Source organism: Vipera ursinii (assembly GCF_947247035.1).
Source record: "Vipera ursinii genome assembly, chromosome: 1".
Lineage (NCBI taxonomy): Eukaryota > Metazoa > Chordata > Lepidosauria > Squamata > Viperidae > Vipera > Vipera ursinii.
Genome location: NC_139512.1, coordinates 282325478 through 282350909, shown reverse-complemented (window position 1 = coordinate 282350909; position 25432 = coordinate 282325478). Strand labels below are relative to the sequence as shown.

The following is a 25432-nucleotide window of genomic DNA, read 5'->3' as shown; positions in this document are numbered from 1 at the left end:
GAGAAACACAAGTGTAAATATACTAATCTCAACAGTTATGCCAGCTGGAAACAAGCTCTATGTCTAGCCAAATCAAGGCCATACAAGGAATTAGTACTTTGTCGCTTTTCCCAAGAAATTGGTTTCTTCATATCGTACCAGTCAAACATATTTTGAATTCATAGTTTCCAAACTATCCAGATGGTTTTGACTTAATGTCAGAAAAAACAATTACATTTCCTGGTGCTAAAAATACAATTTAATAATGGTTTCCTACCCTTTTATGGTATCCAGAATCTACCATCTAAGCCAGTTGCCACATTTTGTGTAATGATAGGGTGTGTCTTGGTACTTGTGAACAGCTTATAGGACTGAGTTGTCATGCTGATTTTTATGATATCTATGGAGATGAATTGGCTATTATTTTGTTGACTTGTGGCCTCCTGTATTTTTATATTTGAGATTAAAATTGGTTCCAAGCATAACACTTCTTTTGCTTTAGCCATAAATAATCTCCAGGGTAATAAAGATGAAATAAATACTATTTACAATGAATTATTTCTAGGATTTTTTCATAGCTTGGCTTTATTTTATTCTCTCAGAAGTGTACAATATTGTCTTCTCTCACAGGTGGAAGAACAACAAATTTCCAATACACCATTTTATTTGTATCAACAAAGTTTTTTTTCTTTTTTTCCAGTCTTTTATATCGTAATGGAAGAGAACAAGAAATAAAGAAAAATCTTCTGTGATTAACCTCCACAGTTAATGTGTGTTCTTCAATATTAGAAAAAATAAAGAATGTGGAAATTTGATGTAATTTTATATGCAGAATACTCAGATTGTGTGTATCTTTACATTTTTTATTGGGCTGATGAGGGAGCGCTGTATTGCAGTTGTTGAGTAGAAGCAAAAAGAAAATGACTTGTCCACCCCAAATTACATGGCTGACAATGTGAGGCAATGGTGCAGGCTATGGATGGATAGAAACATCTTGGTGAAGGTATTATGTAGTTCAGGGGTCCCCAACCCCTGGACTGTGGGCTGGTACTGGTCCGTGCAAACCAGTAAAGCCCCATCTGCAGGATGCAAGCAGCATGAAAACCTACACCCCCGCCAGTCCTTGGAAAAATCTCTCTCCATGGAACTGGTCCCTGGTACCCAAAAGATTGAGACCTCTGATGTAGGTGTCAAAATGCTTGAAGCTTCAAATGATGCTATCCCCCATAATTTTTACTATTTAGAACCTTCACTTCAGATATAACCTGCTGCTGCTCCCTGACTCTATTATCTCTTCATTGGGCCTTTAGCTAAGATCAAAGCAGCTGTTTTCTGGGTTGCTCAGTGGCTTTGTCTAAGCCTTTGTAACCAGCACAGTAGATGCTCAGTTTTAACAAAGCTAACAAAGTTTTCTATAGCTGTGTTTAAAGAATCTTTTCTGGAATTCAGAGAGACATGCAATAAATATGAGCCAGCAGTGTGCTGCAGCTGCCAAAAAAGCCAACACAGTGCTAGGCTGCATTAACAGAGGAATAGAATCAAGATCACGTGAAGTACTAATACCACTTTACAATGCCTTGGTAAGGCCACACCTGGAATACTGCATCCAGTTTTGGTCACCACGATGTAAAAAAGATGTCGAGACTCTAGAAATAGTATAGAGAAGAGCAACAAAGATGATTGGGGGACTGGAGGCTAAAACATATAGGGAACGGTTGCTGGAATTGGGTATGTGTAGTTTAACGAAGAGAAGGATGAGAGGTGACATGATAGCAGTGATCCAATATCTCAGGGGCTGCCACAAAGAAGAGGGAGTCAAGCTAATCTCCAAAGCACCTGAAGGCGGGACAAGAAGCAATGGATGGAAACTAGTCAAGGAGAGAAGCAACCTAGAACTAAGGAGAAGCAACCTAGAACTAAGGAGACCAATTAACCAGTGGAACAACCTGCCTCCAGAAGTGGTGAATGCTCCAACACTGGAAGTTTTTAAGAAGAGACTGGACAGCCATTTGTCTGAAATGGTATAGGGTTTCCTGCCTTAGCAGGGGGTTGGACTAGATGACCTCCAAGGTCCCTTCCAACTTATTATGATTATGATTATGATTATTAATCATTCCAGGTTTGATCAAAATCAAATCTGGAATGCAATTTCTAGTTTTCTCCCCTATTTATCCTCAAAACTCTTCCCTACTAATCACTAAACTTCCTTCCTTCTTGTCACCTACTTGACAATAGGAACAGCCAATGTAGAATATCTTCCTCAAAATGGGAGCAAATCCCACTCTCTACTAGCACTGATGATTCACCTAGTGTGGTAATGAAACAACTGCAAGAAAACAACCGAGCTCCGTGAATGTGTACCCCTTAGCATATAATTTAGAAACATATAAAAATAATATCCTATCGGAATTTAATTTTGAGCACATTTTTAATATGCAAAGGTAAAACCAACTTGGAAAAGGCTTTTTTTGTATATCCTAAATGATATCTAAGTTCATTTATTTATTTGATTTACTTTATAGTCTGCTTATTCTGCCTTGTTGACCAGGCAGCAATCAGGACAACTAGAAAATGTGAAAGTTTGCTGAAGCTGAAATGTTGCTAATTAAGATGCTTACCAGAATTTTTATTGGTCTTATTCTGTCTGCTCTTTACTTGCTCAGTCCATAATGTAGGATAGCGAGAAGCTATATCTAGAACAATAAAGAACAAAATCAGACTGTTACAATGGAAAACATAATCCTTACCAGAGTATATTGATTCAAGGAAATAAAAAATGTAATTAATGTGACAGGACAATTTCTTATTTACGACGGTATTTAGAAAATGTAGCATGACAATATTTCAGTATAAATACAATGGCATGTAACAAATGTTCATGTTAAATAGCTTTATATTACACTAATAGCGAACTATGAACCTGAAATGCAACATTCCTGGCATAAACCCAGAAACAACATTGATTGTCTGAATAACCAGGGAGAATCATGAACAATGGAATAATTTTGGAAAAAGTGCTAGTAAAGCTGCCAGTTTTGGAAAGATAACAATTAAAAAAGTAATTACATTTATTTTACTCAAAATGAAGTCCCACTGTGTTAAACACAAGATAGATTATGAGATTTAGAGGCAAAAATGACAGCTTAGACATATATCTATGTACAGCACCTATTTGTCTGTCTATTGGTCTATCTATAATTTTGTGAATGATTTAGAGGGATTGGCTTTCTCCTTGCAAATGGGTCTTCTAGGATATCTCATACCTCTTAGTCTAATGACGTGCTATAATTAAAAATTCTCTATAAATCCTTTTAGAGATCTAGGTTCAAAAGCAACAAAAGATCCTTGCATTATTTTAAAGTCTAACCAAGTTATGTTTGAGCATTATCATGGTTATAACCCAACACAACTGGAGGAAAATTGATCTAGATTATTAGCTAGATTCGAATCGACTTCATCAGAAATAGGTAGTGACTTATTTCCTTTCAGAAAAGTATCTCAGAGAATAGAGTAAGAAAAATAAACCCTGGCCATATTTCTCTAATATTATATAGACAGTTTCTATAAAAACTCAGCTAATATGGCCATAGCCTTCCCTTCCCATTTCTATAAATTCTCACCTTCTTCATCTCCTTGAGGCTGAGGCTCCAGTGCAGGAGCTGAGGCATCATCTGAATTCAGAATGGAAAAGATTTGCAAGGAGACTACAATTATGAAAGTAAGCTAAATAAGTGGACATATATAATAAATGATTCGAACAAAGTCTGTTATTAATAAATTAACAATTGAATTTTTTTAACCACACACATCAGAAGAAATTATATGTGTAAGTATTTTAAAGCATTTTAGTCACTGTATTGATTAAATTAGAAGCATTTATGAGGGTTTCTGTCATGAGCAAGAAAATTCCTGTAATCCCACTCAATCCAACCTAGACGTTTCTTATTTTCCCTAATAGTTGCATCACATCCATGAAAACAGGATAAATGTGTGCACAAGTCATACTTTGAAAAATCAGAAAGATCTCGCACTTATTTTAATGTACTTATTTATTCTAGGTAGCCTAGGTTCCCAGGGGAGTGTATAACCCAAATGCAATGCTTAAATAAAATATCAAGCAGTAAAAAATATTAATAATTCAAACATGGATTTTAAAGCAGAACAGATTTTGGGATGTGAATTATTTACAAAGCTGGCTTAACTAAAGCAGCTTTATATTGACAAGACTGCTCAATTTTTGTTATTTTTATCTGTTCATAAATTGCTATCTACCTGGAATCCCTTGAATGTGAGATATTAATTGAAATAATGGAAAAAATGCATCAGTTAAAACAAACTTTTGAGAATATGCCTCTTTCAAAAAGATTTACCTTCCTTCTTTTAGTTAGAGTACTTGTCAAAAAATTTCAGACGAATATCTTAAAAACCATAGGTTATGGTACACCTGAAAAGTATGACTCATTTCTGTCTACTCATAAAGAAAACAATTCAGACATTTCTCATATATTTTCTGTGCATACTGCAAACTAGGCTATAAGAAACGGCCCACATATAGACTACAATAAAATCAACATTGCAATGTACCAAATTATTGGTTGTCTACACCAGGGGTCCCCAACCCCCGGTCCGTGGACCGATACCAGGCCACGGCATGCCAGCAACTGGGCTGCACAAACAAGCAAAGCCCCATCCGTGGGATGCAGGCAGGACACAAAACCATGCAGTCTCTGGTCTGTGGGAAAAACTTTCTCCATGGAACCGGTCCCTGGTACCCCAAAGGTGGGGGACCTCTGGTCTAAACACTCCAATTTTGTGGTTTTCAATACATTTTTATTTGCTTTCTTCTTGTGGTATGGTTTCTTTTTTGGAGGGGGGGTGAGTTTGTTTCTCCATATTTCTAACTCACTCACCAAGGGAAGATACAGTGTGAACAGATCCAGGATGTTAATGTACAAATTAAAGGAACAATATATGAAAAATATTCCTCAAATTATAAAGCTTTGTAAAATAATACTTTTATCATGTACATCTAAAAAGCAGGACTGGAAAATGTATTTACTTGGTTAACACTCAATTCTGAATAAAAAGCTGTAAATGAAAAATTGTTTTAAAAAATGGATATTACACTTTGTTGTTTTTTTTAAAAAAAAACAGCATATGCATTGCATGTATCATTTACAAAATATATCTGGGCACCCCCTCAGTGATATTTTACTTGATTTCTCTGTCCCAATTCTCCTATGAAAGCTGAACTAGCAATAGCACTTAGACTTATATACCGTTTCATAGTGCTTTACAGCCCTCTCCAAGTGGTTTACAGAGTCAGCCTATTGCCCCCAACAATCTGGGTCCTCACTTTACTGACCTCAGAAGGCTAGAAGACTGAGTTAACCTTGAGCTGGTCAGAATCAAACTCCTGGCAGTCGGCAGAGTTAGCCTGCAATACTGCATTCTAACCACTGCACCACTACGGCTCATATGTTATTTCTATTCTGCTAGTAAGACAATGCTGCAATGCTGATTATTCCTAGAAGATGTTGGTCATGGTGGCAATATTGTCTAAGATAACTATCAGCATATGGGGTTTTACATGGCTCTATTTTATTTAGCTGTTTTTATACCTACTTCAGCAATGGATACCTATGGATCTTCTGGTGTTGTTAAAAAAAACAACCAAGATAGTCTAGTTGCCCTCTGGAAAAAGCACCTTTTGGATGAGTGAGAATATCCACAGACAGTGGAAGTTACAATTTAGCTGTATCTAGAGGGGCATCAATTTCCCTTGTCTGCTCAAACAGAAATTTTGCACTAGTGTCCTTAAAGACAGATAACATGCCCCACAAAATACATCATAGTCATATGGTTATCAAGAACTTCTCTGTCCAGTACAATATAATACTATTGTGTTTTGCAGTTGGGCTACATTATCAGTGGAATTTGTGACCAGAGATGCCATAGTAATGTTGTTAGTAATCTGTGGGAGGCCAGTGATTTGTCTTACCTAAAAATTGAATTATGGCATTTAAATATATAATTCCATCAGATAGGATGGAATAACAACTCCCAGTGACAGCGCTGGCTGGATTTTAAAGTAGCTCAGTTAATAATGATTGTTTGTCAGAGAAAGCTCAAATTTAATAACGATAGGATATAGCCAGTAGTCCTTTCTGTTTTAGGCAAAACATAGCTGTCTTTCACTGCTGCCCTTTGAATGATCAGTGAACTGTCAAAGTTCTCAAGTGGTATCTACTGCCTAGATTTCTCACCTAATGTCCATGGAAGCTATCAGCACTTGTCCCATTATCTTCTGCATGAAAGGACAAGAACATTATCTGCACAGAGCTACCTTGGTCAGATCTAATGGGGATTCTCACCCTGCAGCCCCCAAAACAGGTGGATAGTCTGCATCGTATCAGTGTTTTAAAATGTAAGTACCAGAAGAACAATCAAAACTGAATGTAGCAGAGGCAATTCTATGTATGATTCTGTTCTACATGGGGGAAAAAGTTCCATGCAACCCTAAAGCAAAATATAGGCAACTAAATAGGCACTTTCTGTACTTTGAAGTTCCAATTCCATTTTTAAATATTTGCATATTTTAAATATTTAAATATTTTAAAAGACTGAAAATATAAGGAACATGTAAGAAACATGTAAGAAATGTTACATGTAAGGAAATTATAAGAAACTACATGAGTGATTCCTGAAAAACTTTTCAATGTAAAAATGCTCTGATATTTCAGAATCTATGTTGGCTATGGCTGGTCAACCGGGATCTCTTAAGTGTCATTCTAGATATTTAAGTAATGAGGTATTAAACCTTAACAGCCATCCTGCCAAGCTTAAGTAAGTATGAGTTGTGGCAACTGTCTGGCCTCAGCAACAACCAACATACAAGCAGAACCTTTCTTTAGAAAACATTCAGCTTCACACCCGCTTTTGTTCCCCTGTGTCTCAAACACAGTGTGTAGCTGGAGGCTGATGATAAAATTTCTTTCTTCACTGCTGCTCTGTCTCAACACTCAGGCAAAGTTTAAAGACTACATCGCATATTTAGTACTTTGAGTACTACTAAAAATGTCTAATTTATGACCTGTATTGAGTTTCTTCTGAAAAGCTAACTGACATTCAGAGCTGACATATTTGCCTGGCAATTGTATGAAAGAGCAATCTCCCTCAAGTAGCATATATACACAGGCTCACATTACTCAGTTGAAAAGTTATGTTTGTTTTTATATGAAATGGTTGAGGGTGCTATGGTTCCTACAGGAACATAAATCAAGAATAGTTATATAATGTTGAACTGACATTATACAACTTAGCTTTCCTGAGCTTGGACACTTCATTGCAAATCATTAAAGGGAGGAGGAGGAGGAGGAGGAGGAGGAGGAGGAGGAGGAGGAGGAGGAGGAGGAGGAGGAGAAAGAAAAGGAAAAAGAGAAGGAAGAGAAGGAAGCTAAGTAAACTTGAACGTATATCCCCATTAATCTTGAGCATAATTCTATGGATTACATTGGAAGGTACAGTAAACTGTCCAGATAGATATATGAAAGATTTTAGCACAGACACATAAAAAGTTCTAAAGAGATAACATTAATAAAAACAACGGGCTCTGAATATAATCCATCAGTTTAACTTATTATAAGTCATAGTCAAACATTTAACCTCCATTATCAGAGGACCAAATAAAAAAGATCTCTATAGTTCAATCTTAAATAGAGCAGATTTTAGAAAAAGATGCAGAATGGTCCAAAAGATAGGAGCCAAGAATTTAAGGATGGTTAAGTACCACACAAATCCCACTGATTGCAAGTGAATGGTATGAGACTTGTAAGAATTCACAAAAAGAAAATAGAGACAATGGATTTGTGAGTGGAACATGAGTAGGACTGAATGAAACTGAACTTAATAAATTTAGCCAATCTCACTTTACTTGCCAAACCATCATTACATCGTGTTTCTGTTAAGACTTTTAAAAATACCAATTCAGTACTAGAATTAATTAATGTAACTATGCACATTTTTCCTAACATGCACCTGTAGATATATTATTTTGCCAGCATTTCCTCCAAGACATAATTTTCATAGTTATATAGGCATTTTACCTAGATTTTTAATTGCCAAAATAAAATTGGGATATGCTGAAAGAAAACTTCCCATATTATTGTACATGTGTTATTTCAGGGACTACAAAATTAGTTAAATGCCCATTAAAATACAAACTAACCTAATTTATCCCTTCCCCTTGGAGACAGGGAAAGAAATATTCATGATACCATAAATTAACATTGGGCAGCATATGTGCTGCAATCCCTATTATCCCTCCCAACTCAGCCACATTGGCTAAGGTCTACAAAAGTTCCATGTTGCCTATCTCTGTCCTATATTAAAGACAAAGATTTCCCCTGTCCAGTTGTGTCTGACTCTAGGAGGCAGTGGTCATCTCCATTTCTTACCCGAGGGAGCTGCCATTGTCTGAAGATGCTTCTGTGTTCATGTGGCCAGCATGACTATATGCTAAAGTCAATGGAATTCTATTACCTTCCCATTGAAGTGATACCTATTTATCTACTTGCATTTGCATGCTTTTGAACTGCTAGGTGGGCAGGAGCTGGGATGAAAACTGGAGCTCACCCCTTCATATGACGTTCAGGTCTCAAACCTGTTGAATTTCCAGTTGACAAGCCCAGCCATTGCCCTGCACCCTCCCCCAGTCCTGTATTATAAGGGGGGGCTTTTGCCCAGGTTTGCCTGGTGCGCCAGTTGCGCCCCTATTTGGACCAAGATGCCCTACGCACAGTCACCCATGCGCTCGTGACCTCCCGGTTAGACTACTGCAACGCTCTCTACATGGGGCTGCCCTTGAGGACCACTCGGAGGCTTCAGCTGGTGCAGAATGCGGCCGCGCGAGTTGTGATGGGAGTCTCCTGATACTCCCGTGTAACACCTCTTCTCCGTGAGCTGCATTGGCTTCCAGTTGCCCTCCGGGTGAGATTCAAGGTGCTGGTGATGACCTATAAAGCCCTAAATGGCTTGGGTCTGGACTATCTAAGGGAACACCTGCTGCCAGCATCAACTTCCCATCGTCCTGTGCGCTCCCATAGGGAGGGCCTCCTTGGGGTGCCACCGGTCAGGGAATGCCAGCGGGTGATCCCCAGAGGGAGGGCATTCTCTGTGGGTGCGCCTGCCCTTTGGAATGATTTACTTGTGGAAATCCAGACTGCCCCCAACCTGCGCTCGTTTCGCCGGGACCTGAAAACCTGGCTTTTCGATCTATCTGGCCTGGACTGAGGGGGTTTTTAGTTTTAAGTTTTAACATTGTTTTACTGTTGGGCTATTCTTAATTTAATTCTTTTTAATTCTATTTTTATCTTAATTTATATTGTCTTTTAAATATTGCCCTGTAAACCGCCCTGAGTCCTTCAGGAATAGGGCGGTATAGAAAACTAAATAAATAAATAAAATCCATGTAGAAGCTTAGAAATCTATGAGTACTCCCCTACTATCCAGAAGTGCTAACAAAGCTTTTGTTTTCTTTGTATCTCAACAGAACATTAACAAGAAGACTGGAGAACATTCATAGAGTGAGCCTGCTCCATTTGAGAAGGAGAAAAAAGAGGGGGGGGGGAAACAAAATAAAACAAAACAAAACAAAAAGACAGCATGCATACCTTGGAGTCCAACACTTAGTCCCAAGTATACTAGAAATAATATACCTAATATTAACATCTTTGAGATTTGCTGGAACATGGGAACTTCCTTTCCTTCCTGGGGTTCAATGAAAATTACTAATTTTAGGGTCAGGGAAAAGAAGCTTTTCCTACCTTGCCAAATGGATAAGAATAAATCATATTATAATTCTACATATGAATAGTTATCCATGCTTCTTTTCATTGGGAATAAGTTAAAAGCACATTCCAGTTTGTACTTGGAAATGTCCAGCTAGAATATTCTAAAAAAGATATAACTTTCAATAAATACATTGAGATGAGTTCTCCTCTACCACCAGGGAAATTTATTTTCAAAAATGTATGAAGGTAAATGCTTGAAATGGCAGGATACACAACTCACTAGTTTTGGATCAGGGTGGCTGAGATTTAAGCTGTTGCTTTGAATCCCTCTGGACAATTTTTAGCCATTTACTCTTTAACAGACTAGGCTATCTCATTAGATTGATGACTGCTAAGTGCTACCTCAAGTTTCTCCAAGGAATAGCAGCCTTGTGGAGTCCTTGGTGCTCTCTGGGCTTGGTGGCTTTCCTGTGGACATTTAATTACTAAACTATGTAACATCATCAGTGCACTAATGATGTTACCTATTTTGGTAATGAAATGTCTTCAAAAAACAAAACAAAATCCACCAAGCTCAGAGAACACCCAGGACTTCACAGTTCAACCTTGAACTACAAATATTCATTTCTATCAAATAGCAGACTTATTTACAGATTAACATTCTCCAGTTTTAAGCAATGCAAAGGAGTCAATGCTCTTTTTCATCTAGATACAGCCAAAAAAAGAATGTGTTTAATCAATGAAGCATGTGCCATTCCTTGTTCCCACTTTATACTGAGATATATCCAGGGGGAAAAATAGATAGTCTAAATACTTCATTGAGGGATAGTTCCACACTTTTCCAGGAACAAATAGTGATGGGTCTGATGTTAATCCTAGGTTTAGCAATGAAGTAAGAAGCCCGAGTTGCTTTTTTTTTTAGATCCACTGAAATATATTGAACTCTTTATAAAAGAAAACAAGTTTTCCTACCTCTGGGGGCTGATTATGTATAATTTATAATATTAAATACTATGATATTTACCTGTTTTTCCTGTACCTTCACGCTGTGGCAGCTTCTCATTTAGAGACCCTAAAAGTAAAGCAGAAACATTGTAAGGTAAAAAAAAAACATTGAAAGGAATTAGTTGTGTTACCAAAAGTCAAAGGGAGTAGGAGAATCACTGCTTAGGCTTTTATTAATATGGAGGAGAGAAGAATAAGGCTTCTCATAGGTCTTTTATTTCATAATGTATCATTCCATAAACACATTCTTTACCTCTGTGACTTATAATACTTGACTCATAGAAAACTTTTACAGAAGAAAAAAAGAAATACTGAATGTGTATTGTATTTTAAGATATTGTAAAAAAATTGCAGGGAAATCTTAGTGAACAATACCTTTCAGCGATAATTGAACACCTGTTAAAAAAGTTCCTTTCCCAAAGGCTCAATATTGGAATTTCTTTTAGCTCCCTAAATTTTGATCTCTTGACTTGGGGAGTAGTAAAAATGTCTGGGTTGCATCTGGTGCATTTCAACAAACAGTTTGTGGAGGATGGTAACATTTAACTTTATGCAGCCAATGAAGCTGATCTGTTGTGCACTGTACCTCTCAAGTTGTCCAGTGCTCTCACTATTATGAGTTACAACACAGCTTAATGCTTTTTATCGGATTATACTTCAATGGACAGTACATAAGAGAGGAAAGTATATAAATGGGTTTTACCTGACACCTGACCTATTTGAAATAATGATAAACAAAAACTTCTCAACCAAGTGTGCATTCCACTCCCTTTTAGCTAAATGTCCCAAAAACAGCTTCTTGCAAACTGCAACTGGAGTTTTTATATTTTTCTTGAAGACATTTCACTTCTCATTCAAGAAGCTTCTTCAGTTCTAATCAATTGGTGGGGAATGGAAAGGATTTATACTCCCATTATAACCCCAGAGAGTTAATGACTGGCTGACTAGAAAGAGTATCACTCCTTTCCATTCCCCACCAGTTAGTTAGAACCGAAGAAGCTTCTTGGATGAGAAGTGAAATGTCTTCAAGAAAAATCAAAAATAAAGGAAGTCCAGTTGTGATTTGAAAAAAGCACTTTTGGGACAACCATGATCTGGATGACTGAGAACCTCCGCAGACATATATCTAAATGGTTTTGCCTGGAAGAAGTTGAAACAAAGGGGCCATCAAAAGTGACATGCTATTGACAAAAAAAAATACACTACTGTCAGCATGCAGTCAGATAACAAATTATCAATGATGTTAGTCAGTCAATAGACTACTGACCGGAAGCTTGGATCAAAGCAATTTGGATTAGTTATAGAATATGGTGGGTAGTCTAATGGTTATAACCTGAATAAATCTATTGAAGATTCAACTGGGCCATCAAACAGTGACTGGCCAGACAGCCATAATAGATAGAGGTATTGCCAGTGCCCAATAATTAAGAAAGAAAATCCAAAGTAAGTGGTTAATTTATCTTGTGATAAACTTAGACTGGAAATATTTAACCTTTTAAATAAGCTTTTTCCCTAGCTCGGCAACTTTAAAGAAGTTTATATATATCAAAAATCACTCATTGTCCAAAAGAGTGCAAGAAACACAAAACTATAGCAATTTAATATACACGCACTTCCATCTAAATAAATACTTGCCTGCTAAAAACACAGTCCCAACATATATGAAATTTCAACTTCTGAAAGAACCCTCTTTATGTGAAATATGTGATCCAAAAGACACAGGTCACAAGCTCCTGTTTCATAAAATAAATTTAGCTTTTTGTTTATCAGAAATTGGTGTGGCTTCAATCAAACTTACTTTACAACTTGTGGTTGGTATAAGTTACCATTAGCTCCAGTTACACTGAACTTTGTTCAAAAATACCATGTTCCAAGTAATCTCCAATAGTCAAAATTCTCCCCAATTCACACTGAACTTTGGCTACATCATGTTCATATGTGCATTCAAAAAAAAATCTTGTAAAATATGCTGAATTTACTGAAACTTATTTGGTTGGGGAGGATTGCCTGCTGCTGTTAGATCTTCCATTTATTGCCTTTGGGGGCAAAATCCTTAAGATCTGGAAATCATTTTATTGACACATCAAAGGGATTACTATGGGCAAGGGATTTATTAGGATAACCAAGGCAATTTCTTTCCCAAAACCAAACCAAAAACCCAAATTGAAGGGAACTGTTTCCTGAAGGAAATACAGCTGCCATCAACTATATTGAGAAGCCATATTCCTCTCTCCATCAAGTGCCACTTGGCATGAGCCATTCCATCAGGCTACAGAAGAGAGAAAGATGGAACAAGATTACTCCACCAGCTCAGTCAGAAACTCTACTTTTTATTTATTGATTTCTCTTCTTCAACTGCTTTCTTTAAAAACATTGTAACTAAGAATTAGTGAATGAGATCATTTTACTTTCTTTCCTCCAGATCGCTTTCTCTATTGCTAGTAGATCTTTTAATACTAGATGATTGTGGACAGAAATAGTTTTACTAATACATCAGCTACTTTATGTGTGTGGGGGGGGGAATGGAGAAGAAAAGAGAAGATCCATAGAGATGTCTGGGGGATCAGAGGGGTAAGTGCAGGATTTAGTGTTGAAGTTCTTATTATTGTTTAACTGGGAGTAGCTTGATCTGGTATAAAATGGTATACCGTGGTATAATGTTGTTAAGGCTTCCCACCATATTTGATTAGATAAAGTTATATGCACCTTTCTTTGGAATGATTAATTCCACCTTTATACCTGGAAGACTTTAGAAAACAAATAAGTTAAGAGAACAACAACATTCCTTCACCATTTGAGTTGGGGCAATTATGATTCTGATGAAGAATCTAGCAAACACCGAGATGGTGGCTGCATGATATGTATTTTATAGATTGTGAGCTTATATCTGATAGTCATGACTGCGTACTTGAAGACTTGCTTCGTGATTTGCTCCATAATTTGCATCAAAAATACTAATGAAAAAACAAACACATCTAAAGATTTTTGTTTCTCCATGAAGAATACTACACTGTTTTCTTCCATGGCCCTTCTCTGAATATGGCCCTGTTTTACTTATCCAAATATTCTGCTGTTTTAACAAGATAGGATGCACAGGGCCAAGCCTACAGATGGGCCAGCTATGGTCACTTGTCTAATAATCATGTCTAAAGGACAACCAAACTGACCTGAGTATTGTACAATGTAAAAATACAATCTATCAATATATAATTGATATATAGAAATAGGGATAATTAGAAAGAGACAGAGAGAGAGAGACAGAAAGACAGAGAGAGAGAAATGGTGGGTGGAATAGTATTTTACATTTTTACATTTTCAACTCACTACTTTTTCACACCTGATAGAGGTTTTTTAAAATATTATAGTATCTACTACTGAAGCAAATCTGAATTTGTGTTTAAAACAGGAGGGAAATATATACTGTTTCAGAACAAGAATTTAAAATTGTTGTTTGGAACCTACTTTGACTTTCCCCCCCCCAAAGTTGACATATGATTCTATTATTTCTGGATATGATGTTCAGTATAAGATGACAATTACCTGAATGTGTAGGCATTCCCATTGCAGATCTTTTAAGACCATATCTTTTTTTTTTCTTGAAGTATATCGTATATACTTAACAGTATGAACATTGACTAGGGTTCCAAATAAAATTAATAAACAAGAAGTAGAAGAGGGATTTGGTCATACAACATGCAATTCTCACCAAAATCATCTCTGTCTTCAGTCCCAAAGATTTCCTAGGATAAACATTTTGCTTCAATTTTCAGGATCACTCCCAACAATGCTATCTAGGCCCTGATTTGCTAATGAGCAGGCTACAATGATTCTCCAGAATACTATAAGCAACTGTGCTCATGGGAATAGTTATGAACATGCAGGTTTCAAATTATTTGGGAAATGTATTTTTATTTAGTATTATGCTTGCTGGTCTTTACCAACAAGATGATACTTATACTAGTAGTTTGTGATCCACACAAGCTACTACATGGCGGACAAATATAATAATGTGTTCAGTCAGTACCTTATAAATACTGGTAACATAAGCTCCAAAGAGCAAATCTGTAAAGGAAACTTTTTGGATTTCAGAACTGAAACACTATAATGGGAACAGTTTTTCTCTTGAGGAAACCAAAATGTGGACAATTGCCACATGAATGCAAGATGATCCCAAACTATCCTGTCTGGAAACTGTTTTCTCATCACTGGGGATTTTTTGCTTTGTTTGTTTGTTTGTTTTTTGCATTTACAAAAATGCCAATTTTGTACTTAAAAACAGTAATATTGGAAAAGTCGGACATTTACAAAACAGTCACAATAAAATATAGGTTGCAACTTCACAGGCATTAGTTTGAATTTAAAATTCAAACTAACTTGGAGAACACTAATCCTCTTTTCATATCCAACTTCTTCCCCAGAATAATTCAGCTGTCATTCTTTATGAATGCACATAATTGACCATAATAAAATTTATGCCAGAATCCCCAAGTATAGAATTGCAGCCTGAATGTCATACTCAGGTCATTTGAATTTTGCACTGACGATTTATTAAATTATACTTCTTAAAATAAGGTCAGCAGGAAATTGGTTTATTGTTTAAAGTACACTTATCTATTACTCTGTGACATAAAGTTCATGGCTCCACTAAAATGATAGGAAACCAAACCTCAGAGAAACCAAGAAGAAAATGCCATAAATCTAATGCACTGTGAGGCTCAATAGCCAAAATATAAATTAGACCATTGCAAGTTCTCTGCTTGGGTCTACTTTTGAAAAGTATCCAGATGTTGCAACTAGTATAAAATGGGACGGCTAGGTTGCTAATCAGTGGCACGATGCAGGGAACAAATAAAATTAGAATTGGAGATCATCCAGTTGGCTGGAAATTTACCAGGCATATGGGTGCACTTTCAGAACACCAAATGGCTTAGGGGCTGGCTATCTGAAGGTTCACCTCTTACAGATCTACTTGGGCAATACGATTTGCAGAGGAAGCCCTCCTGATTTCTTTTTTTAAATATGTTTGTGCGTGTGTGCACAAAGACCCACTTTTCAGTCATTGTTGATTCCTGTGACTGCCTGGACTACCCCATGCTCTTTTCTTGGCACAGTTTTTCTGGAAGTGGTTTGCCCTTGCCTCCTTGCTAGGGCTGAAAGAGAGAATGACTGGCCCAAAGCTGGCTTCATACCTAAGTTGGGACTAGAACTCATGGTTTCTAGTCTGAGCTTCATCTGCTATACTAAACTGACTAGCTCTCTCTCTCTCTCTCTCTCTCTCTCTCTCTCTCTCTCTCTCTCTCTCTCTCTCTCTCTCTTTCTCTCTCTCTCTCTCTTTCCTCCCCCTCCTGTGGTTAGAGATTCATTTACCTGACAATCACCTACATTGCTCCCAAGATGGAGAATGCATTATGCATTCAGCCCTCACTTAACAGAAGACAATCTTTGACTTCTTAATTGTTAATGGCTAAGTACACTTTTGAATTATTATATCTTTTTGTATCCTATGTTTTATTTGTTGTTAGCAGAACCAATTGTATAGAAAGGTACAATAATAAACAAATACTTAATTTGGCAGGTTAGCTTCTGTATGTGGATACTTTGATTCAGTGTATCATGATACAGCAGGGGTCTTCAAAGTTGGCCTTTTTATGACTTGTGGACTTCAACTCCCAGAATTCCTCAGCCAGCCAGATAGAGAGTAAGAAAAAGGAAGAACAGCTTCTGCCACAGTAATGCATATATAGTTACCTGGGCAACGTGGAGTTTTATGTGCTACAGCTGTACCACTGATTGGACGACCATTAGGGGTGACACACCAACAGTAGCCTGTGTAACTGTGGCACTGAACCTGTGGAAAAAAATGCCAAGTATTTGAAACTCACAGAAAATATGTTGATAACTCACATTTTCTTGAAAGATAGTGTTGTGTATGTAAATAGTTAGCAATAAGCCATGGAAGAGATTGCAAACACAGTGCAGCTTTGCAAGGTTTAAAGCGGGAAAATAAGGTGCAATCATTGGACGCCACAACCAAGGAGCGGGAAAACAGACTGCTTGTATTGGTTACAGTTCAAACGCTTTCTCTATAAAAGGGTTGCAACAATTGACAGTTGACAGTTGACTTTGTGTATTCAATAAACTCGTTCTGTGTTAACCACTCTGAGTCCTCGTCAATTCGAACCAAACAGATAGTGTTGATTTTTTTCAAGTTAGTACCTATATTGTGGCACTGAACCTGTGAAAAACTGAACCATCCTTTCCATAGTTTTGCAAAATCCAGATTATATCAAAAAGCAATAGGCCCATTTGTTTTTAATGGATTATATTAAGTGGATGTAGCTTAAGGCTTGAATGAGAATAGACAAATACTGAACCCCATGATCTGATTGTGAAATCACTAATAATATCTTCAGTGGATATTCAGTGACAACTTATTCAGTCATTTTTTTTCTTCCTCCTAATTTGCATGGATGGAAAAATAAAATGATATTATCTGATTGATTGTACAACCACAGCTGAGTGTGCATTGAATTTCAAATTCAAATTGAGTCACAACTTTCTCAAATTAATACATTATGGTGATGTAATATGAATTAAGCTTGTGCATTTATTTTTTGTCAGTTTGGGGAAATACCAGTAAAGAAGATTTTTTTCTCCAAAAAGCTGCAACTTTAGAGCACTCTTCTCTTATTTCCCTTATTTCCAAAAGCACAACTCAGTGGTGGAATGAGAATCAGTTTGCTTTAGTGGTTTTGGTGCACTCCCAGACAAAAAAAACCCCTCTTTGGATGATTTTGGAAAAGCTATTCTCCCTCTCAATCCTATGTTTCTCAACAAAATGTTTATATGAGGAGGGAAGTGCAATGTGTGTTGCCTTGAGCTCATAAATAACAGGCAGAATATAAATGCCACTAGTCTATCTATATGAGCTGCCTATAAATTTTATAATCAAACAAATAAATATTCTACTAACACTGTCATTGTCAAACCTTTAACTAGGTGAAAAGGTGTGTCATAGGACAATACTTTTTGATTCAATGTACTTCATATGAGCTGACTTACAAAATGCATCCAAAATCCAGGACCCATGATCCCTGTGGGAATGAAATTTGGGGAAGTTTTGGCTATTTCTGAGGACCTAGATTGTTGGGGGCAATATGCTGACTTTGTAAACTGCTTAGACAGGGCTGTAAAGCTCTGTGAAGCAGTGTATAGGTCTAAGTGCTATTGCTATTTTAGTGCTACAGGTGGCAGCTACGCTTCTGGGCTGCTGCTGCAGTCATGCGACCTTCATTTTCAATATTCCATGACAGATTCCCAGCCAATCTTGCTCACTCACTCCTCCACCCAGAACACAGAACAACCAATAAAAGAGAATATTTGTAGCTCAGGGTTGAAATGAGGGATTCTCCCCCCACAGAACAGAACATCACAACACAACACAAAAAGAAAGAGACCATCTATTTAACATCTTCCAACAAAATGTATTATTAAAAAGTGCCTGACCACTCAACCCACCACAGCACAAACAACACAAACTATGAAAAGGATAACACTGTCATACATCAAAAACATCTCAAAAACAACTAACAATTACAATCACACAGCATCACTGTAGCATACAAACAAAATAAAGCCTTCCAAAACATCTTAAAAGACCCAGTAACCCAAGAAGAAGAAGAAGAAATAAGAGTCATCTACAACATATAGTGTAAGGACTGTAACAGCTACTATATGGACAGACTGGCAGAAGACTAGCAGGACGCAGCCATGAACACGAACTAGCAGTCAGAAGATACAATAAAAGCTCCTTAATTAGGGATCCTACACCCACATAAGCAGGGATAAATACCAGCCAAACAAATCAAGCAGAAAACAATACCCTACTCAAGGAATTGGCAAGGAGAAAACTACACGCTCACCAATACTGTCAGAGCAACCTACTGTACATAACTTCACAGTCATTAGCATTAATGATGTTGGATAGTGAAAATCTGTAGACAAACAATCAAGCTTGCAGAATACCAAGGACTCCACAGTTTATGCTGTAAAATGCTGTAAGTAATATACCTGTGCTTCTTAATAAGCATTCACTTTTAGCGAAATTAAGTAATTCAGCAGATGGTAACCCAACTTTCTCATAACATGTTTTCATTAGTTGAATTTCTTCCATCCACAGTGTAATGGAATCTCTAGATTTCTATGCCTCCTCACAAGTTTTTCTGGAGAATCCTCAAACTTCCAAAATATTTTTTGAGAACAATCAAGATTTTACTGGGTAGAGGAAAGGAGGAGAAAATCAGAAATAGCAGAAAAGTACTAACACAACATTGGATATCATTCTCTCTCTCTCTCTCTCTCTCTCTCTGTGTGTGTGTGTGTGTACGTGTGTGTGTGTGTGTGTGTGTGTGTGTCTTGGCGTATTCAGGTCTTTTCCCGTGTAAGATTGATAGTGTCTTGGCGACACTTTGATGAGGTCCCACTCGTCATCTTCAGGCTGGTGTCTTCGGCCGAAGACACCACCCTGAAGATGACGAGTGGGACCTCGTTGAAACGTCGCCAAGACACTATCAATCTTACACGGGAAAAGACCCAAATATATATATATATATATATATATATATATATATATATATATATATATATATATATATATATATATATATATATATATTCAAAAAGCCTTGACAAATACTTAAACATATATATATATATATATATATATATATGTGTGTGTGTGTGTGTGTGTGTGTGTGTGTGTGTGTGTGTGTAAATTACTAACAAAGAATTAAGGGAGACTAAGATGCATTTCTGACTCTTTAGTCTTCATCAGTCAGTCATACCCTTCTGAGATTCGAACCTGGGCTGATTGCATATTAGGCAGTTTTTTACCTCTTGAGCCACAGGTTCTCTCTCGCTCTCTGTTAGTTTTCTGCAAGGGGAGATATGAGTCAAATGTTAACTATTTAGATTACCTTGCTAGGCCCCAAACATGGGGCAAATCTTTATTTCCTGTTTTCAGCCTTATCTCAAAGGCTATCGAACAGGCTGTAGTCACACCGGACAGTTCATGTATTTGTGTAAATTACTAACAAAGAATTAAGGGAGACTAAGATGCATTTCTGACTCTTTAGTCTTCATCAGTCAGTCATACCCTTCTGAGATATATATATGTGTAGATCTAGAGTCTCGGGTTTCTTCCCGCGTTCCTTTCATCTTCAGAAAGTTGTGGCGACCCAATCAGAAAGCAGCCACGCCTCCTCCCAGTCAGAACACAGCCCCACTGGCAGTTGGAAGGAAAGGAACAGCCAGACCACGCATTGCTCCTGGAAGCAGCAGGAGGAACACTCCGGCCTGATGATGACGGATGGGATTTCATCGAAACGTCTCCACAACTTTCTGAAGATGAAAGGAACACGGGAAGAAACCCGAGACTCTAGATCTACACATACAGACACCCGCGAGAATCTACAAAAACAAATATCATACCTCTACGGGGAGGACATCTACCAACTAACCAGGACTTACGAAAAGTCAGAAGTACGAAGAGCAAGAATACTAAGTGACATACCTTTCCTATGCCAATGTCGAGACCAAAATATAAGACCAAATTGTTTCAAATTGAAATTCCACATGAATACCACTTCAACCAAATGCATTCTAAGAAGAACAGAAATGGCATTACTAAGAAATGAACTCCACAATAAAAGATTTCAATTAGACCAAACAAACAAGGACCTACTAACATTACATCTCAAACTCAGCAACATTATTCACCCGATACTATGGGACAAAGTGAAACAACTGGCGGTTTGGAGAGCAGAAACAGAGACCATCTATAAAAACAACAGACATTCAAAGAAACTCAAACAATTAGAGAACTACAACAACCAAACAACCACATCACAACAACATCTACAACAAGTAGTGCATAACATCTCCCACAGAAGACTAACAACAGCAGAAACAAACGTCCTAGCAAAAGGTTTCAACTTCGCTGTTGCACCAAAGAAAATTCCCACAGAAACCATCATATGTGGAGTTGAAACCAGCTTAACTAAACTCAATGCAGATGAAGCAGACCAAGTCAGACATGAAGTCACCCACATCCTATGCACAAGCAAACCACCCAAAAGCAACCTAACAAAAGAAGAACAAGTAGCATTGCAAAACCTAAGAAAAGACAACAGCATAATCATACTACCAGCAGATAAAGGCAATGCTACAGTGGTAATGGACACATCAGACTATGAAGAGAAACTGTCCAACTTACTCAAAGAAACTACATACAAACCTATATATACAGATCCCACAACCTATCTAGAAAAGACCACCAAGAAAAAGATAAAATCAACTTCTATAAGCCAAGAAACCCAACAAACAATCATTCCTAGGGAGAAGTCATCCAGATGCCCAAAACTATATAGCCTCCCCAAAATACACAAAGATGGAATCCCACTAAGACCCATAGTAAGTTCTATAGGCTCACCACTACAAAACTTAGCTTAAATACCTAGCAAAACAATTACAACCTCAAGCAGAAATGGCAGCTTCATATGTCCAAAACTCATACCACTTTATAGAATTAGTGAAAAATCTACAGATAGACCAAAAAGACTTGCTAGTCAGCTTCGATGTGGTATCACTATTCACCCAGGTGCCAGTCCAAGAAGCTCTATCAACAATAAGAAGCAAATACCAACCACCAAACCATATTATAGAACTAGCAGAACACTGCTTATCAAACACATACTTCATACACAGAGGCCAGAGATACAAACAAATAGAAGGCGCACCAATGGGATCCCCTCTATCACCAGTTATCGCCAACCTTTTCATGGAAGAATTTGAAACTAACGCTCTGGAAAAGACTACAAACAAACCAAAACTGTGGCTCAGATATGTGGATGACACCTTCGTGATCTGGCCCCACGGAAGAAAGGAGCTAGAAAACTTCCTAACACACCTGAACAGCCTACATCCCAAAATAAAATTCACCATGGAGATTGAAACAAACAACCAGTTACCTTTCCTGGATGTACTTATATACAAAAAACAAAACGGCACCCTAGGACACACAGTCTACCGAAAGAAAACACACACCAACCGTTACCTCAATGCGCAATCACATCATCACCCAGCACAAATAAATTCAGTAGCCAAAACACTAATAACAAGAACCAGACGCCTTGCAGATGAAACACATATACAAACAGAACTACACACCCTGACAGACATATTGACAGCAAACAAGTTCCAAAAAAACAAAATCACCAATATGATTCAGCAGGGGACTCCGAAACAGAAAAACATCCAAGAAGAAGAACAGAACAACGGACGAGCCATCTTGCCCTACATAAAAGGAACAACTGACAAAATCAGTAAAGTACTATGCAAACATAACATCAAAACCGCATTTAACACTGACAGAAAGATATCAACCATCCTGAGAAATCCCAAAGACAAAATAGAACTGGAAAACCAGGGCATATACCAAATCCCATGCGCCTCCTGTCCAGCAACATACATCGGACAGACTAACAGAAGAATAGAGGTACGTGTAGAAGAACATAAGAACTCAGTACAGAAGAAAGATCACACATCTTCACTAGTACAACACATAAACACTACGGGACACAACATCAATTTTGAAGGTACAAAAACAATCGCCAAAATAGAACATCTCAATAGCAGAATAATCAGAGAAGCCATTGAAATAGAAAAACACCCAGACAGTATGAACAAGCGAGACGACACCTCCCGCCTACATGCCATTTGGAAACCAGCATTGATAGAGAAACGAATTTCAGCAAACAAGGATTTAAAAAACCAACAAACAACCCCAAATGCCACCAGCCCCAGCAAGACTCATCCACACCCAGAACAAAAACTCTCCCACACAGAAGACAGAACAAGTCAAGCAAAAGTGCCATCACCCAAGCAGAAGAACGCACACACGAACCTGACTGACCCATACCAGAGATACATAGCAGGTCCTCGAACTCGGAGCCAAACCAAAGCTCTGGAGGCCACTACACAGCCCACTCCTCAGGACACCAAATCACAACACTCAGGATATTACAACACAACAAAAAACCCCACCCATTCAGAACACACCCCACCCAATCAGAAGACAGCCATGCCTCCAACCAATCAGAGGACAACCACGCATCCACCCAATCAGAAGACAGCCACGCCTCCACTCAATCAGAAGACAACCACGCCTCCACCCAGTCAGAGGACACCCCCACCCAATCAGAAAGCAGCCACGCCTCCTCCCAGTCAGAACACAGCCCCACTGGCAGTTGGAAGGAAAGGAACAGCCAGACCACGCATTGCTCCTGGAAGCAGCAGGAGGAACACTCCGGCCTGATGATGACGGATGGGATTTCGTCGAAACGTCGCCACAACTTTCTGGAGATGAAAGGAACGCGGGAAGAAACCCGAGACTCTAGATCTACACATACAGACACCCGCGAGAACCTACGAAAACATATATATATATATAAGTTTACAGGAAATAGGACACACTTTCACAATACTGCTGGAAGTAGTATGAGATCTTCATCTTAACATCCTTCAGAACTTAGGAATTCAGGAATTTAACAGATAACTTCTTATGAGCTGTTTTTACTTCAGAAACAACACAGAGTACACAGGGTGACATGATAGCAGTATTTGAGGGGCTGCCACAAAGAAGAGGGGGTCAAATTATTCTCCAAAACAGCAGAAGGCAAGACAAGGAACAATGGCTGGAAACTGACCAAAGAGAAAAGCCACCTGGCAGTGAGGACAACTGACCAGTGGAACAGCTTGCCTTCAGAAATAGGGGCTGCTCCATCACTGGAGGTTTTTAAGAAGAGACTAGACAGTCACTTTTCTGAAATGGCATAGGCTCTTCTGCTTGAGCAGGGGGCTGGACTAAAACACCTCCAAGGTCTCTTCCAGCAATATTCAGTTCTGTTCTGTTCTATTCTACTTTAGAATCAATCAGTGGTAACTCAAAGTCAGAAAAATAAAATGAGATTGTTAATCAGATGCTAGAGCAAGAAATGGGTCAAAGGAATAATCAAGAATTGTTTCAATCAACCTGACTGTAAGTGCCATCATCGTTGCATTCCGGGATGAATACTTGCTGGAACTCCTTGCGTGCTTGTTCTTGGGTATATTTCCTCTCCGCCACACATCGTGAAACATCTAAAGAAATGAGATAAAATATTAATCCCCGTGCAAATGAGAATATCACAGAACTTAACTTTGTTGCAGCAGCATTTCGCTACATACGCTGGCTTCCGATGGATTTTAGTTGAAAGCTATGAATAAATGGGGCTGAAAAAGTAAAGTGACAGCCACTTTATATATTATCTTTAATTTTAACCATGCCCCATGTGCCACATAAATCATTCTTTTTAAAAATAAAAGCATCTGTTGAAGCCCAGTGCTTTATTTGGAAGTCTGTCAAAAAAAAGGTAAAAAGTGATCCAAATAATATAACCTCCTGGAAAATTAAAAGAAGGATGGGAAGTAAACTCACACTATCATAGAGTCTTGGCAGTAAGCTCATAATAGTTTTGTAAACTTTAAAATGTGCCAATCAGTTCAAACACATCTATTGTGAATGCTATTGGAATTAAACACTATGTTCTAAGTCAGCCAAACAATATTTGGTTGAGTACAAAGTAGAGCTCAGAGGAATTTACATTCATGTAAGATTCATAATACATTCTATAATCAATGGATGATTGTAGGAATGTGATATGGATGCTATGTCAAGTTCCTAATTCAATTTCCATGTGTAGCTCAACTCAATTGGTATTCTAACAACTTGAACTTGTTTTCGTAATGTCATCAGAAGGAAGCAGAGGAATGAACACAAAGGAATCTTTAAAAAGTTTTGTTTTAAAAGAGCCATTTTCAAAAAGTCCTTAAAAGCTACACCTCACAGAGCCATCCTTCTAATTGACCTATTCAGGTAGGAACTCTAGCCCACAAAGATTAACTCTTTTTGCAGGGGCACCAATATATCACGAGCAGAAAATGTGACAAAAAAGTTGCGAAAATAAAACAAAAATTCTGGAAAGAAAATGAGACAGCAATGGCAAAAACAGTAAGTCAGTGTCAGATCTCCAAAGACAGAACTCCACACGCTCTAGATTCGTGTGTGTGTGTGTGTGTGTGTGCGTGTATGAATTATATGAATACCTGGGAAACACAGTACAAGTTGCAGACATTCTACTCTGGGTCATATGAATGACGGTGGTGACCTCTGTCAGCCCACCAGGAGAACCAGACCAAGAATCAACTCCACATGAAGGCTACAACTAATTTTATTGAGGGTGGCTATAATAACAGAATCTTGCAAGTATGATTATGCTGCGCTTTCTCAGCAAGTGGAGCGGTGGTTAGAATGCAGTACTGCAGCCTAATTTTGCCCACTGCCAGGAGTTCAATCCTGACCAACTCAAAGTTGATTCAGCCTTCCATCCTTCCCAGGTCAGTAAAATGAGGACCCCAGATTGTTGGGGGCAATATGATGATGACTCTGTAAACCACTTAGAGAGTGCTATTAAACACTGTGAAGCAATATAGAAGTCTCGATTGCTATTGGTATTATACCTATGTGAATTATGTGCTTATGCATACGTTCTGATTTTTTT

At 37.9% G+C, this 25432-nt stretch overlaps 1 protein-coding gene across 1 annotated transcript in view; it reads right to left on the bottom strand.

Moving 5' to 3' along the window:
• The window catches only part of SMOC2 (SPARC related modular calcium binding 2), a 132359-nt gene that overhangs the window by 52042 nt on the left and 54885 nt on the right, over positions 1 to 25432 (bottom strand). Inside the window, exons 3-7 of the mRNA XM_083366394.1 lie at positions 23866 to 23972; positions 16524 to 16623; positions 10795 to 10842; positions 3600 to 3650; positions 2598 to 2672 (exon numbers count right to left, since the gene is read on the bottom strand). Of these exons, the coding sequence (XP_083222520.1) occupies positions 2598 to 2672; positions 3600 to 3650; positions 10795 to 10842; positions 16524 to 16623; positions 23866 to 23972 (381 nt within the window). The remainder of the gene's footprint in view (positions 1 to 2597; positions 2673 to 3599; positions 3651 to 10794; positions 10843 to 16523; positions 16624 to 23865; positions 23973 to 25432) is intronic.